Source organism: Dermacentor andersoni, chromosome 1, assembly GCF_023375885.2.
Source record: "Dermacentor andersoni chromosome 1, qqDerAnde1_hic_scaffold, whole genome shotgun sequence".
In the NCBI taxonomy this organism is placed as follows: domain Eukaryota; kingdom Metazoa; phylum Arthropoda; class Arachnida; order Ixodida; family Ixodidae; genus Dermacentor; species Dermacentor andersoni.
In genome coordinates, this window is record NC_092814.1 from 196,740,757 (window position 1) to 196,758,393 (window position 17,637).

The 17,637-nt window shown below is 45.5% G+C and overlaps 1 protein-coding gene across 1 annotated transcript in view; it reads right to left on the reverse strand.

Annotated features, from left to right (window-relative positions):
• Nucleotides 1–17,637, reverse strand: part of LOC126547441 (cytochrome P450 4C1-like) — a 70,798-nt gene that overhangs the window by 38,223 nt on the left and 14,938 nt on the right. The window contains exons 2-3 of the mRNA XM_072288112.1: nt 14,389–14,501; nt 1,853–1,965 (exon numbers count right to left, since the gene is read on the reverse strand). Of these exons, the coding sequence (XP_072144213.1) occupies nt 1,853–1,965; nt 14,389–14,501 (226 nt within the window). The remainder of the gene's footprint in view (nt 1–1,852; nt 1,966–14,388; nt 14,502–17,637) is intronic.

The window sequence follows — 17,637 nt, forward strand, 5'->3', positions numbered from 1 at the left end:
ATGCGCATTCCTAACCGTTATCATGGCGCATGCGCAGATCACGGCGCGGCGGCGAAACCGGTGCGCGCAGTGCCTCCATCGGTGGGCGTCGGTGGAGTTTTGTGATACGCGGTCCAGTTTGCGCCGAGCAAGAACAGCTTCGCTGTTAAAAACATTACCTTGGTTTAGCACAGCTACGTGGCACTCGCATATTTTTAACTTTTGGCAGAAGTTACGTGGGACATCCTGTATATGACACACAACGAGCTTCAGAAAAGATCCTTCAAATAACAACGCGAACATTGAGCACAACTTGTTATCGAACGTAAAATCACCATGCTATTATACTTATGACTTACTGGGATATTGAAACTTCGTATACGGCATGTTCAATAGCCACTAAAGATATGATTACATAAATACTACTTCAAATCAACCAATCATTAATATATGTTTATTGTTTGCAAAAGATGTTACACAAGGGGTTGAACACACAAAAGGATGTTCCCTAAGGGCTGCAAAGGGACCGCCTATTTTGGAGTGAATGGAGAGAAGTGTTAAGCAGCAACAGCGATACAATTATTACGCTTGCAGTAAACATGAAATATCAATGTCCACTTTTTATTAAAAACAGCAATAAAACGCTAAAAAAAATTGACCGCCCTTACACTACTGTGAAGAGGAGTGCAAGCGAAGCTCGGGATCCGCGGCTCTTCGTTATCGTAACGCCTCGGCTTTGCGCTCCCTCATGGCGAGGTCGTCACGTTGACGATGAGCCCTTTCTCGAGCGAGTGCCGAGCGGCGTCCATCAAACGCCGCCTGTTCTACGCTCACAAGTATCAAAATAGGCTTTTTTTCTTTTGAAGGTGTTCGTTATAAAGGGGCTGCTTACTATCCTGTTGAACTCTAAGGTAAACGTGTCTTTGGTAGAGCATGCATGTGCTGTACCAATGTTCTCGAGCAGTGCGGCCTGCCTAGGTGGTCTCTCGCCATTTTGCACGTACGCTCTCGGCTCCGCTGCTGCTTTGCTCACCGCTCACGCCGACTGGGGTCCAAAACCTTGGACGCTTAAGATTCGCCTGTAAGAGTGGAACACGATAGCATTCCAGGATCTCTGACTGCTTCTCACGGTTTCCGGAAACTGCAGCTTATGTAACCGTAGTATTTACTGGGAAACGCTGACGGTGAACGGTATGCACGAAGGCGAGCTTTGTAGTAAAAAAGTGGACTCTTGTGTGGGCAGCGATGCTGTAGGGGGCCTAAGGTGCGGCGGAGGCGAGCGCCATCTAAAGGTGTTTGCAAGGAACCGGGCGCGCCGTTTATGGCCTCTGAGCTTTTCGCGTGCCGGCGCACTCAAATCTGAGGGGCCATAACTGCTCTATGAATGGTAGAAATGATGGAAAAGACGCTCGTGCTTGAGTTTCCGGGTAAGAGAATAATGTTTCCTGGCATCTTCAAATTACAATCCGATGCTACCTTGTCTGTAGGTTGTGTTTAGGTTGAATTTTACTATTTTTCTGTTGCATGTAAGTTTCAGGAATTCAATTCGTTTAGTAACGTCTCTGCGCCACGCAGAGGGCCTGGTTGGTTGTTTATCCGGAATGTTTTTTCGCCAAGCGACGTCCGACGGAGAAATTGGATTTTTTTGTGATACGGGGCTCTTAACGCGCGTTTAAGTGGTGCCGCCACCGTGAAATGGTAGCAGTGATGAGCGGCGGGAGGCGGCATGGCCTTCGTCAAATGGGACATCACCGTCATAGACGTAGTCTTGCTCGTATGTAGGCTCCCTAGGCCGATTAGTGTGTCTTTATGCAACGGAATCTGACGAAACCTAGATTTTTTGTCCGAGTCGGAAAAAAAAAATCTCCCACACCGGAGCAGTGGGAGACCCAGCTCACCAACCTCAACCCTTATGACCAGCATCAGCTGGTGAACAGGGCAAGGCAGGCCACCAGACCACAAGGCTTCCTGAACTGAGGTGGCCACCTGCAATGAAGGCAAGAACACAACTTCGTCTGCTCTGAATAAAGTTCAGTCACCATCATCCTGCAAACTCTGCCTCTGTGTCATCGCAGCGAAGCATCTGGAAGTCTTCAGATTCACATGAATTTTTCTGCGATCCACGCATATTCGTAGCCTGCCATCTTTCATTTTGATGATAAGTAACGGACTTCCCCAGTCCGTTCGTTCCTTTAACTTGGCTCTGATGCCTGCCTTCAGCAACCAGTTGAGTTATGCCCGAAGTGGTTTCAGTAGAACCAGGCGCACGCATCTAGTCATCTAGACGGTATGTATGGCGTTTTCTCGGAATATCCTGCTGTACAGCTATTGAAGGCATATCCGGTGCTGGTGAAGACGTCCTTGCATTGCTGCATGAATTGGGCAGTCGCATTTCCTGCCATTGTATCGATCAGCTGGATGAAGAGTCCCAGGCAATAGCTCTCTTCGAGATAAATACTCACTTGTTCCTTTTATAGGAAAAACGAGTCGAAATCGGTTGCTGCCTCGCCATCATTTTGGAAACTCCAAAGTGCACGACGATTCCTCTCCCATATGAGCGTAGCATAGAGTTTATCTCTCTTATTTGTGCCGCCGGTCGAAGGATGGGGCACATACTGGGCGGCAACAGGTTGACTTGTGTGCTGGTGTGCACCTTCAGGTTAAGGTACTTGTTGCCGACTCACGCTTTCGCTACGAAGTCACGATGGCGTACGACGCTGCGTACTGATACGTCGAGAATTGTGAAGTCTTCGTCAGTGCTAATTTCGGCCAGTTGCCTATTGCTCTTGGAACTTATGGCAAAATGGCTCCTGTCTCACATCTTCGGCAGGTACGACCATACGCCGGGCAGTTCCTCCGGCCGTGCTCATGACCACCCACACGACATCAAAATACTGTCGGTGGATCAGTTTCCTTAGGACTTGCTTATAGAAGTTCGAACTGCCACTGTTCGCGTGCCCAGAGTTGATATTGTGCAGTCCATAACTCGGTTGCCTTGTGCATCTGCTCTGCTCTTGACAGTGTCAAATTATTGTCCGGAAGCAGCTTCTTGCACACTTTGTCGTCGCTTGTTCCAAATACAATTTGGTCATGGATTATCAAATCTTCCTAACACTGGAGTTGCATTATGGTGCCACCTGTTTTAGGTCCCACACGAAAGGTTCGAAAGACATACCTTGTGCTCGGACCCGTTGATTAGATAGGTACCACTCGTGTACTTCATTCAGCTACGCTACGCAATACTCATCACATTTTTTCATTACGGTAGCAAAGTCCTTATTTTTTTGCTCGTCTTGGGTAAACGTGAAGTTGGTCGTAAAGTACATCGTCACCAGCCAGGCTGAGCAGGATTACAGTTTACGTTGCTTCATCGCGGGGCTTGTCTCTTAGTGCCAAGTTTGTTAGAAGAGCTGAAACTTTGGCTTAAAACAATTATATTGTTTAGCGATGTCACCCTTCAGGTGTCGCGGCTCGCAGAGCTTTCACAAATTTTATACCGGCTCCTTCTGTTGCAAGTGAATGGCGACGGCCGTCGAATCCCACTTCTGACACCATGGGCGCTATAACGTAAAACTACTCCAAAATGTTTTTATTCCAATCTCCTGACGTCAAACTTGCGTAACCGCCGATGCAAGTATCAGGCGGTCACCCACAGGGTAATCTGAACAGACCATTCAAAGGCACTCCACGTTCATAGGAGGTCACTTTTGTTTGCTTGAAGAACGAATGACGTTGCCTACACTGAGCGGCTTGTCTTATCTAATTGGCTGACAAGATGCGAGGAGCACGCTCAAGTAGAAAGGGGATTTGATGAGGCCGAGCCACTGCACTGAAAATAGATAGGATGAAGAGAGCGGTGCCGGCGTCTGCGATTGGTATGCTTTCGATTACTTAGCTGGCAGTAGCTGGTCGAAAATCGCGGCGGCATAAAACGGAAGGTTAAGAATGCCGCTAAAACGAATCCTCAGCAAAGAATAGTTGGCAGTACGACGTCTTAAACGTGCAGAAAGTGTTCGAAAACGTTACAGGGACACTCAAAAAGTTTCATTATACGCAAATAGACACATGCTCTCTGGCAGGTGCGAGTAGCCAGTGCCTGAGCGATTGGCGGCAGCCATCTTTTATTCCTTCCTGAACGGGGCAGCCTGCGGCTATTCAGAAGAAAATTCAGTTTTGTTAATATTATGTTATAATTTATATATAACATTAATATTATGTTATAATATTAATGATTCTTGAACGCGTACATATCAATTTGACGCGGTCAGCTTTTGCAGTTTTGTGACGTCGCGTGACAGGCAGGTGAAGTGGGTGCAGCCCGAAAACTTTTTACCAATAGCCGAAGGCTAATGGCGAAAAGCTTCGAATCGGAAATAACTATTTTTCTTTTGTTCGGTCTAATCATACATAATCAGTGTGTTCCACTCATATCAGATGGGGATATATCGCGGTTTTCGTGACGTCGAGTGACAGACAGGTGAAATGGGGTTGGTCCAAAAAAGTTGTTGACCAATCGCGGAGGACTGGCTGTAGAATTGGAATAGAAAAGTTTGGAATACTTTTACGTTATAGCGCGCCATGTGTCGGACCGTTCAACCAGGCAGTGCAATCGAGCCAAGTGCAAGCCGATGACTGCCGTCATGGCTTATTCATGTGCTTTATTCGCTGCCCCATGTATACAGGGCAGTTAGGAGAGGGAAACATGCTTGAGGGGATTTCTGGGTGCACGTGTGTTGAAGCAGCTGTCAGCCGCGCGAGTACGGTGATAGCGGTCAGTTCGAAACTGTGCACCCGATGCGCTCGGCTTTATCAAGCTCGATACACAAGCATTTTCACACGCTAAACTGTAACCCTTGACGGGGTATTCAGAAGCTACAACTTCCTTGCAGTCTCACTGTGCTACGGCGTAGCTTTTTATAGATCAGTGCCAATGTTTTATCTCGAGCTTCAAGCCTCCACGGTGCTTTGAAGAGGTACGTGCTGCATGGAATGCCGGACAGCCAATACGTTTGCAATATAATTTACTCTCGTTCCACAAGGGATCGCGTACAGTCCTATTCGTGCAGAACCATTAAAGGGAAGCGCAAAGTACGGTGACCTGTACAAATGCCTCAACTGTCCAAGTCATTGTCCTTATATAACCTACCCAGGAACGCTGACGCGAAAACCCGAGACGCGCAGAGGGATTGCGCACTAGTAACAATTTATTATTTCATACTTGAAGCTCGTCGCTCATATATGCAGTCAAGAAACAAAAGAAACAAAACGTGCGGAGTAACGCAGCGAACTATATAACAAATTAATGCACTTGAGACGATGCAACAAGAATACCAGGCGCACATCATCCTACGCATAACCTTTCAATAAAGAATGTAACTATATCACTTTTCTTAAAACCACCGACAGAGCAATAACTGACGTGCAGTCACACAGCTATATAGGACACTAATGAAAAGGGAAATATAAAGAAAACACAAATAAAAACGTTTCTAATACATTTCTGTCTCTCCGTACCACTGTACACCAGTTCCTTCGCCCTGTCAAGCTTGAAGTGACCACCCCAATTTTGACAGTGCTCAGCTGGGCTTCCCAATATTGGTGTCTTGCATAACATATTCTCATGCTGCTCGAGTATTTTTCAAGCATTTATTGCGTTGTCTTACGTATTATTTGCCGCAAAGAAGCGGGATTTCTCAAATAACTTTTCCCACGCAATATAGGCGCCTTTATCGAGGCTTGACTCACATGAGTCGAGTTCAGGTTATTTTCAAAAGTAATTTTCTGAAAGGTTAAGCGAAGCTAGGAATACAACTTTTAAGTAATTTCTTTTTCCAGATTTGTCGAGGCCATTTGATACCCTCTGTAGATACGGTATAACTGTCTCCTTTCTGCACTTTTTGTCTGTCTTAGCTGTTTTGTGCTGGCCACAAAGGGCTGACAGCACTTAAACAGCAGATAATTAGTCTTTGAATTACTGCACCTAATTAGTCTTTTTTTCACGCGCGCTTCCATACTCTCAGCTGTCATGTGCTCGCACGATATTATAATTGCGTGGCTGATGCCGCATGGCATGATTCCTTTTTGCAGCGCATGCTTGAATAAGAAACTAAGGCAACATGAGAATGCATTACGCAATACAACAGTTTCAGGCAACGCAGTCGCACACTTTTAAATAAGAACGAATATCACGCGGTCTTCAACAGGATGAAGAAACTGCCTTACGATGGTACGGACAGAAAAATTTGAGAAATAACAGAAGTGCTTCTCTGAAGTGGACCGCATATACGTTAGTGCTTCTTCGGCGGAGTTAGGAGCAGAAGTAGTCAGATGCCTAAAGGAGGTCTTGTGTGATGATGATGATGATGATTAATATTATGTTGATGATGATTATGTGCCCCATGTCTTCATGGTATGTGTTTAACTTGGCTTCAAGTGTATGGATTTGCTATTGCCACGTGTTTGGTTGCATCACTGCGCACATTTTCTTTCTTTCGTTTCTTGACAATATACGTGTACGACAAGGGTCAAGTGAAATATTAGAGTTCCAAGCAAGGAGGTCCACGTTCGTTTCTTTCAATGCTGAAAACAGCACCAAAAATACTTGTAAGAGAAAACGCGAAAGTCAGAAAATGATAAATGAAAGGCAGGAAGGTTAACCACAACTTAGCCCAGTTGGCTACCTGCAATGGCCGATGGACAAATTGAAAGAAAATATTAAGAGAAGGAGAGATAGTCAAGTGTGCATCCGCACTGAAGTCGCCGATGTAGTGTAAATTCTCAGTTCCTGTGTCACAGACGGTCACAAAGTTCAGTTGCCTTCAGAAATCGCAGCAGTGCTTGCATTGCCTTCTAAAAGGGACGTTCCGAAAGTAAGTTTCGTCATTTACTTTCACGCGGAAACTATGTTGCCAAAAAAGGAAATTCGCCATGGCATCATAAACTATACATTTTGCACTATTTTTCCACATAGTCATCTTGAGTCACATTGGGTTTGAGTCACATTCAGACATTTGTCGCAGCTGTGCAATCAGTTTGAAGAAACCACTCTGCTAAAACTCTGCTAAAACTCAGAGGAATGACGCGCATGCGTCATTCCTCCTCCGCTGACGCTTCTTCCGTCGTTGAACCAGCAACGGGAGTGGCTTCTTATGGCAATTGTTTGTTTCTCCTGGTGTACCACCTTCTCATTAAGAACGATGACGAAACTTACTTTCGAAACGTTCCTCGTAGTGGGCGAGATCACAGCCCCAAGATCTTGTCCAATGAGAAAGATCTTCCGTCTAGCTGGTTTAGAGCGGTGGTGAAGGCAAACCTTGGACATGCACTAACACAGAAGGCGTTCTGAAGTTTCTTCGCTACCACAGACATTGGACTCAGCGTTGAGGTTCATATCAATTGAGAATCAGTCACGTGAATCATGAATGTGCATGGACGAGTGAGGAGGAGATACAGGTAATTGTGTTCCTCTGCCCCTTAGCTGAGCAGCATGACTTTAACGGAACCAAATAACCTCCCTGGTAGTAGTTTCACAATCCCTTTGCTATTGCAATGCCTCACACCTCACGTCGATATTTCACTGGTGAAATTTTGAGTGTCTCTTAAAAATGCTCAATATAGGTTCATCACAGGCCGCCGACGCTCACACAGGGCTGCGATTTGTAGCGATGCCATTTCCGATGCTAATGCTTTTGGGCACTTTTCGCGTTCGTCAGTGGTCAACAGATGCACCGCCTCGGATGGAGCGTTGAACGCGGCCACTCACAAACGCGAAAAATGCCGAAACGCATTATCAGGAAAAGGCATCGCCCCAAAATTGCAGCTAGGATGAGGTGCGTTTAGTAATCGCTGGCATAGGAGCAGTCGAAATTTAGCGAGATGATGGTGCGAGAAGGCGAGCTACCATCAGGGAGGCTTTGCTTTGCTGCTTTCACCAGCACCTGGAAGCGACATTCCTGTTCTGTGTCATTCTTGAATGTACGTCACCTTTAGGTCACAAACCAGGCCGTTCTTTTCTAACTCTCTCTTTCTTCATTCTTTCTTGCTACATGACGTATTTCCGGTGGCGACAGATGTGAAAGAAATGAGCGCTACGAAAGACAACACACAGTGCAATGGAAGACAAAGACAAGCGCTTATCTTCCCTTCCACTATGTACTGTATTTTGGTCTGCTAATTTCCCTCATCAGCAATCCAAGGCCAACTAGACCAAGAATTAATCCTTCCGTATGTGGTTTCGCGCGCGTTGCGTTTCGCAGGAATCCCAGAGTTGACGTTGCTGTGACTATTTGTGCGCTGCAGGCAGCACCTGTGACGTGTTAGCGATGCATTTGGCGTCACTGTTGCTAGCGAGGAGACTAGCCGCTCTGTGAATGAGGGCACGCAGGTATTCGTTAGAGTTTTCAGCTGTTATTGAGGGGCACATATGTGCAATATATTGCATGCACGGTCGTTATACAACGTGGTCGACGCATATGTTGCTTGTTTGGAATGGCCAATTCTTGCGCCCCTCACACGCATTGGCCAATGCAAACAAGCCCAGTGCGTTGGCCACTGAGATGAGGAGCTGTCCTTTCTTTCTATCTTTTTTTTTTTGGGAGGGGATGCATTGGCGACAAAGAACAGAACAAACGTATTGCATTGCTCAGCAGCACCACTTCACGCTGTCCCGAAGTGCTTCCAGGGACGCCAGCAATGAATTTAACGAGGCAAAAGAGCGGCTGCTTGAACTGGAGGCTCTGCGGGGTGTTTCGATGTCTCGCCTACAATCATAAGAACTTCACACGCCCGTCCTCTTAATCACTGCTCAGTTTAGGCAGGGTTGCTAGAACGGGCACCAACCAATAACGGCAGCGAACTTGTTATTAAGGTATACCGTCAGCTAACAACGACAAACAACGGGTGTAACGAAAAGGTTTTTTAATTCTACCACTGCTTTTTCTTGGTAATGGGTTTCAGTATTCGGATAACGTATGACAACGTTCTTCTGCACCTTTTACCTCTTTTCGTTATCTGTAATTCCCTATGGGCTTCCAAGATATTCCTCTCGTAGCCTTAAGGGACTATTACTGTTTTTTTCGGAGGCTCGAAGGTTCGCCGTACCTGTTTCTGAAAGCGCTTCTCCCACTAGCTTTATTAGTAAAGCGCAATTTTCGAAACCCTATAACATCCCACAAGGCTATTGAGGCAGCACACTGCAGGGTGTTTTTTTAGCTGCATCAAATATCTAAAGATTGCTCGTGGCAGTTAGCACAATTCAAAGCCTTAATCTAAATTACTTGATGAGGGGGCCATTATTTCTACTAGAAATAAAATTGCTTAATTGAATAATTAAAATACTTACACTAGCGAACATTTAATTAAGTTCATTACGGCACAAATTTCAATCTACGAATTGTAGCCGGTGAGTTTGCAAGGCATATCCACTTGGAACGGAGTCGCATGACTTCACCAGTTTGGAGAGATTGATTTTCAAAGTGTCAACAAAATTCATTGGCGTTCCACTTACTTTGGTGCTTCAATGCGCAAAACAGCGCTTTTTTTTAAAGTGGAAGAACAGGGCATTTTTTTTTTACCGCAACTTCGATGGTGAATATCGCAAAACCAGTGCCGTCCCCAGAATTCACTCCAATTCAATATGTTTTGCAAATTCACTAGCTGCATTTCATAGATTGAAATATGTGCCGTAAAGAAATTAATTAAAATGTTAATTTATGTAATTCTGATAATTATTCAATTAGGCATTTATCATTGCTTATTGAAATAATGACCGTCTCATCGAGTAATTTAGTTCAACGATTAGAAATTGACAATATGCCACAGGGAATTAAAAAAAATGATGCATCTAAAAAAAAAACGCACCCTATGTAGCGGTAGTGCGGTGCTGATTATGTACATTCACACTTGCCCTTTTTCATTATTTTAGTTACTATTTATTAATTTTTTTTACTGATAAAGCAACCACGGTAAAGTACCAAAAAAATCTGGCCCGCACAACTTCGCTGACGTACAAAGTGTTCCGCTGATGTTGGAAACAGCGGTTCATAAATTGGGAAGAAATTTCTCACCTGGTCAACAATCCTTCGCCGAGTACCGGGCCGAGAAATTGGTAATGCCCGGTCTTGGAGATGTTCACGGTGCTCGTCAATAGGGGCTTTATGAAAAAGAGACGAAAACAATAAACGAAAATAGTAAATACACATTTCCTTGCAAGTGCGTTTCTTCGTATTCGAGGACTCTACACAAGAGAAAGCCAACATTCAAGGCTCAAGTGCTTCTGTTTCATATCGGACTATCAATTTCGAGTATTTGATATCAAGTTTCGTTGAAGATTCAGTTACGCAGAATACATGGGGTTAATATGATCGTTCTAGTGCAAATGCGTGGAGGAAAAATCATGCATTTCATGAATATTTATTGGCTGTTTGAAGTTACTGCTGTCATTGTATGTCACTAGCGAGGAACATCTCGATATTCATCTCGGCATTGAGTGAAACATGATGGGCTGTTGAAATTGTTATTGCTCAGAGGAGCACTAATAAACTGAATGAGCACGTTAAGCATTTTTTCGCGCGAGATAGCTTGAGCTAATCAGGGTTACTTGATAATGAGATTAATTTATAACCAAATGCTGACAACAATGACAATAATAATGATAATAAGCAGAAAAGGAAGAACAAGAATGTTGTTGTTGTTGTTGTTGTTGATGATGATGATGATGATGATGATGATGATGTGTGGTGGATGTTAAATTTTATGCGGTTGTCACATGGCGCATTTTCGATCGCAATCAAACCCAATCGGGATCGAGTTTCTCTGTCGCGATGGGCTCCTGTGCGCAAGAAGCGAGAAGGAGGCAATCGCGGTAGAGAAATTTTATGCGGGTGTGGCTCGATCACGATCGAAAGTGGCCGTGTGTCACCGGTGTTACATTGTTAGGCCCCCCCCCCCCCCCTTCTCCCCTACCTCTCCACCTCAAATCACTTGCATGTCACATATGCATACGCAAGTATGGGGTAAATTTCCTTTTATTTTTTGTCACTGGAATGATCACGAAAATTTCATTATTGCATTGTTTTGCTCCTGTGCAAGCAGCAGGATTGGACGGTCCTGAAAACAGTAAGGCGTGTGTTGGAGGCCATGAATGAGGGGAAGTCTTCATAAGATTGTTCAAACGCTAGGACGCTTCGAAAGAGCCAGCAAGCGCCAGCGTCGCCTACCGTTCTTGCGAAGTTACCGTACGCATAGGCTGAACACTCCCTACGAGTCCCTGCGCCTTGCTCCTCCATACATTTATCCTGGCGTGGTAAGTTTTCGTGGAAATCGTACTGACAGCTTGAAATGTCCCGATGGTATTAGCACCATCGAGTGTGGCAAAGAAATTACGATAATAAGTCATTAAATCACTTGTGGATTGATAGTTATTATACAAGATGCCTACAGCCCAATATTACGTAATAGTGATATATCTTGGCTAAGGAATATTTTGCTGTATTGCTTCTAAACTGACTATTCTCCCACCCCGTCACACCGATCCCTATATTTCCGGTGTCGCAGATATACGCCGGCTATGGATGCGAATACATTCAGAGTTGCCGCACTAGGAGAGAAAAAGAGGGGGAAATAACATATATTAGTCCCAAGAGGAGACCCTATAGTCCGGTCCTCCTGGTAGGCAGCACAAAAGGTCGTTAGAATAAGGGTTGCAGGTACTTCATAGTGGTGCTCGAGTTGTAGTATAATCAGCACTGTTCTAGAGATTGATATGCTTGCATGTTTATTTGAAATTCTATTTTTCATGAGCTCATAAATTTTTTTTCTTCAATCACTTCCCTGCATCGATATTAGTTTCGCTCTTGTGCCTCGCACCAGCCGCAGCAACAAGCTTAGTGTTCAGGGCAAAGGAAACAAATAGAACAACCAAGCAAACACACAATAATAGTATGGTAGCTGCTACCGGAAGCTTCAGTAATTTGTTGCGGGGCGGTAGAAATGATTGCCGGGTTAACATGGCCCTAATAATAAGGCACCGTCCAAAGCTCGATAAAAAATTGACCGTTAAGATAGACAAAACGAGTTCACGTAGTACTATCTCGATGTACTTCCCAAATGTGTTTCGAATGAAACTTCAGACGCTCTTTCCAACTGTCTTCACAACTAGCATTACGAACAAAAATATAAAAGGTATATTTACCACAAGAATGGCATTTTGTAGCGTCTTTGCTTCAGCTTGAAGCACGCTTCGTCATCTTTATTTTTTACCCAGTGTTCTTCACGTAGGCTTCCTATGAAATGTACTGTATTTCTTATTTCTTTTCAGGCAATTCACAAAAGACACCTAATAACATTTCAGTGATTGCCTAGCCACCATAGCATCCATGGAAATTATCAAGCGGACGCAGCCACCCGATCTGCCCATGATGGTGTCCGCTGTGCTGCCATCCCTCTTTTGAGAGCCGACACAGCGGGAAACCTGACCGTGGATCAGAGGAATAGATCCGAATCTACAAGCGCGCTCGTCTTCGTAACCTGAAACCTAATTTACAACTTCGTATACTGTCCGGCTTCTCACGACGTGACTGCACCCTTCTAACCCGTCTAGTGGCTTGGAGTAGCATTTTGAAATTCGTCCTTGTTTATCATTCGAATGGCCAACAGCCCACTTTGTGAGTTTTGCGGATGCAGCAAAATGGTCGCCCACCTTCTTTGCAAGTGCCCTCACTTCAACCAGCAAAGGCAGCGCTCGCCTCCGTATTAAACTCCAGCTGTACAAGCGCCCACTCGCATAAAGCAAAATTCTTGGACACTGGCCTACACGGACACCAGCGCGAGTCGCTATAATGGAACTGTTGCGTTGCCTTTAGAAACACCGGATTGTGGGATAAATTGTGAGTGGGCACTTTCTCAGTGAGACGTCGACACTGTGTATGACTAAGTGGCGCCTTTGCAGACAGTTCTGTATTGTTTTTTTTTTTATTTTCGTTCCTTCCTTTTCGCTCTTATTTCATACCATTTTTCTCTTCCCCAGTAAAGGGTAGCCAACCGGCGATATCCTCTGGGTAATCCCCCTATTTCCTTCACTTTCATTTCTCTCTCTCTCTCTCTTCAAGCCGCTGTAAGAGTCACAGTATATGTCGTCAAGCCCTACAGCAGGGCTACTGTAACACTCCTGGTGTTACGAAGACAAAAGCAGCCACGGCAACCATCTCTCCCAAACATTTGTGCTTTCAAGTAAGGAAAGTTTTACATCAGCCTCAGTTGCGCTATCCAAGACGACAGGTTCGGTCACACACGCAGGGTCCATGAAACTTTTTACGAGGAATGTACAAAGCTCTGTTAACATCTGCACGTGAGTGCATAGCCGTCACTACCGTCCGCGGCGTCTGAGGGGCGATAACCGGGCACCGGCGCTATTGGCTGAGTCATGAATCTGCACTGTCAAAACCAGACGCCCGTCTTTGGGCCGCGTCCATATTGCGAAAGAGGTAAGAGCTGGTTCCCGCCCATGCTGGCACAATGCCAGGCGAGTGCAATTACCATAGACGCAGAACACGCAAGCTGCTCCCGTGGAAAGCTGCATCAGTGAGCACCGGTGACCAGGGATGAATGACATCGCTCGCGAAGCCTACGACTCACTTTCTTCGCAAGATGGCCAAGGCGAGAAAAAATAATGCCTAAATTATGCGACGCCCGTTTGTGCCCTCATCCACAGTACCGGTGGTGACCAGCAAACGACCTTGATGGTATAGATGGCTACGCGTTAGCCCATTACTATTAATTGATGCGTGCGTTGTATTGATAAGTGTTACTGTATCTCCCTTTGAACGAGTTCCTGAAGCGTGTGCACTGCATAAGTTATTATACACAAGATGAGAACTAACGAACACCCTGCCGCTTTTGTCGAGCCTACAATCGAGATCATAAGCTCGATCTCGTGACACCAGCCTTCTAACGGCTACGCTGTGAGCTTGTGCACCATTGTCAATATGCATTGGAATGAACTGCTGTTCGCGAAACGCGTGCCGCCTCTCGAAGAAAGAACAAGTGTTGAAGACGAAAAGGAGATGTGAACTAACTCTGAGCTTGTCAATAAACACAGGAGTGAGCGAGAAAGACAGTGATGATTGTGCTGCTACTGGTGATTACAGGAGGAGAAGTAGTCATGCAAGATATTAAAAAAAAAAACGGTTCAGTATTCCGTCGTAGTTATACATGTCATGGCGACTAAGGGCATCACCAGCGCTCGTTGAAGGTGTAATGAGAAGCATTTTACGCCTGGCGAAGCTTTCGTATACGGAATCGGCAATCAATGAGCTAAAATGTAGTCACTGTGCTGAAAACATCCGCGTGGTGACAAGGGCGAACTTCCCATGCCACGTGCTGCCTAAAGGTTGCCCGGCGAAAGCAGCGTACCTCTATAGTGTGGGCGGCGTGTAGCACAACAAACGGCTGCATCCCGATCCAGAAATGAAAGATGCCCTCTTGGCTTGTGAGCTCCGCGAATCCGTTGAAGCCCTCGTACATGACTGCAAGCAAAAGACCATAGCGGGTTGAATGACATATCTGCCCCTAACATAAGGCACACAGGGTAGTTCGTCGTCTGAACGGCACGAAAAACATGAGCAGCACGCACGAGACTGCTAGGGTACGAATCCTGCAAAGCGCATCCCTCCTACTTTCTAGACACCCACAAGTACACGCACGCTCATTATTTTTCGGCTCCTATATACGAAAGCTGCCTTTCTTCAATTACAGGCCTCTTCAAAGGGCAGGTTATGGAGCCCTTTTCATCCTTATAATGGAGAATGTAGTGTACCCAAGGTAGCATGTAAATATTTTACGAGTAGATTACCACGAGTCATTCATTATGTGCGAAAGAAATTTTATAAAACTATTATAAACTATTTAAAATTGTATAAACTATTATTGGATGCCTATTTCGTCCGGGGACTGCGAGAGTGAATTATGAAATGTGTGGTCCGTTAGCAATCGCGCATAGTCGTAAGGTCGGTCAGCTCTTGACAGTCCTGAGTAGGAGCAGACAGTCTAGCTTTTCTCGGTAGACGTCCCTTGTCTGCACACCTGCGTACCAGTCCTAATTTTCCACAGATATAGGTTATGATTCTATTGCTCCTTTTTTCACATGCTACTCTCACACGTATAATGTTTCCTACCCTTTGGAAACTGACATGGAAGAAAGCATATAGCACAAATCAATGATACAAGAAACAATGAGCCACGGCGGCCGCATTTCGATGGGGGCGAAATGCGAAAACACCCGTGTACTTAGATTTAGGTGCACGTTAAATAACCCCAGGTGGTCGAAATTTCCGGAGTCTTCCACTACGGCGTGCCTCATAATAAGAAAGTGGTTTTGGAGCGTAAAACCCCATAATTTAATTAATTATTTATTTTAAAGAAACAATGAATATGTGTACGAAACCAGTGCCTATTCCTGACAGGCACCCTATCCTTTACGAATTTGTTGCGCCGTCTACAAAGTAGTCTAAGAAGTAGACTTTTGTTTTCTCATGAAACAATCGTTCTTCTTTTTTTTTTTCTTTGTCTGGTCGTATGAATGTGATTTTCGGCGAGCACGCAAAGGTGTGTAGCGGGTGATCGCGAAGAATGCAGGCACTCCTATAGCTGAGCGCTGGGCCGTCGCGAGAACTACGCTGGTCTCCTGAATTCGGCGCGTCCTGATAAGATCATAAATATGATACTAGCATCAATGAATGTCAAGATGACGTCAGATCATGGGAGCTTATATTGAACGATAGATACTCGCAAAGCCACCCCGTGCTATCTTAAGCTCTTCTACAGCGAGGGTAGTTTTCCACCTATTGACGACTGACTCATTTTTTGTGCCGACTACGTCGTCGAGGTGTTGACAATATAATAGATCTTATTTACAGTACAAGTAGCCAGAACTGGGCGAATGCTAATATACTCATGATCTGTCAGCGCAACAGCTAGACAAAGACGAAAAAGAAGAAACGATCACAGGCGCTGCCTAATCGACTGAAGCTTTGATGCAAACACGTGGTCAATATAAACAACGCTTTGCCCCAGAGCGGGAAAAACAAGAACTAAAACCAACATCTTGTTCAACAGTGTCACATACATCACGTGTGATTAAACCTGATTTAAAAACATAAATCTGTCCTATGTTAAAGTGATGGAGGGTTCACTTACGCATTCGTGCAAATGCTTATGATTTGAAAAGCCTCACCTCTCTCGCGTGTATGCTGCTCTCTGTGCCTCATAACGATGATGGTCCTATCGAAAAGCGGTGCGCAACCACAAATGCGACAGTGGCTAGATAGATGACAGCTGGGTGTGCCCTTTAGCAAAGTATGGTATTCTTAAAGCGTACGTTGATGCACTGTCCAGTCTGGCCAATGCAGGCTTTACCACAAGAAAGTGGAACTTTGCACACAACACCAGTACCACAGGGCTGGGGGGCGTAGCCAGGGGGGGGGGGGAGCTAATGGGACTTCAGCCCTCCCCCCCCCCCCCCCCCGAAATTTTTTCGTGCTGTCATGCGCCACCGACGAAAACAACCCCGGCGCCGGAAATCATGCTCGATTTTGTCTAGAATGTCCTTGTCACGCTCGAAACGACATTTTAGCGCGAACATTGCGAAAACGGGCTGGATTTCGCGGCAACGCCCATGCACCGGGAGTCACATATCGTACCGCAAGGAGCTCCATCCAAGCACAAAATTTCAAAGGCTTTTGGATGGTGAGCGGGCTCGTCGCGGCATCTCGCGGAGGCAGCAGAATCTAGGGAGCGCTTGGATTTCAATTCTGAAACGTGATGGGTATAACGTTCTCATAAACATTTGATGCGAAAGGTGCATCGACATTTCCAAAGTCGTACTTTAGATTTTCAATGCCGAAACTAGGTGGGTTTAATGTTGTTATAAACATTTGAGGCCAAAGGTGCATTGACTTTTCTAAAGTCGTACATGAGACTATACAATGAGAGAAGCCAAATCAGCACACTAACAGACAAGTTGACGAAGCACGCAGCGAGGTGCGATGAGACGAAGCGTTGTGATGGTTCATTTGTGCCCGTCATGTCCCAGAAAAGAATATCAACTTTTTTCACCTGCACCAAAGCATCCACGTCATGACACTAAAGCCAGCAAAGGTAACTACGTTCTTATTTATTTTTCTACTCGGACTTCTATTCGCGAGGACACATTGAGCCGCTTTTTCTTTTTTGTTCTCGCTACCCGCGGGCTGCCGAACGAGCCAGAGCGCATGTATTTTTCTCGGGCTGCATCGACCACCACGCGGCGCACTTGGGTGCGCGTTCGATTTTCTCTGGCCTAGTGGATTTTCGCCTGACAGAGTTTTGGACACTTTCTGGCTAGCAGACGAGAAAAAGAAACAATGCATGGTCGCTCGCCGGCATCACTACGGGGACTCGACGGATTGCAACGCGTTAACTTGAGCGCAACCTCTCCGTAAGTTTTCGTCTCGCTGGTGGATACCGAACAGTATGCGTATGGTTCTCTGTGGACCATGCGTCTCACGCTTTTTTTTTATATTCCTTCGGTAGCGACACTAGGTGCCCAGAGTAGGCATTCGATTGTAGCCAACATGCTTTCATTTGCGTTATTTGATTTCGGCGCCCCCCTCCCCACAAGATGAA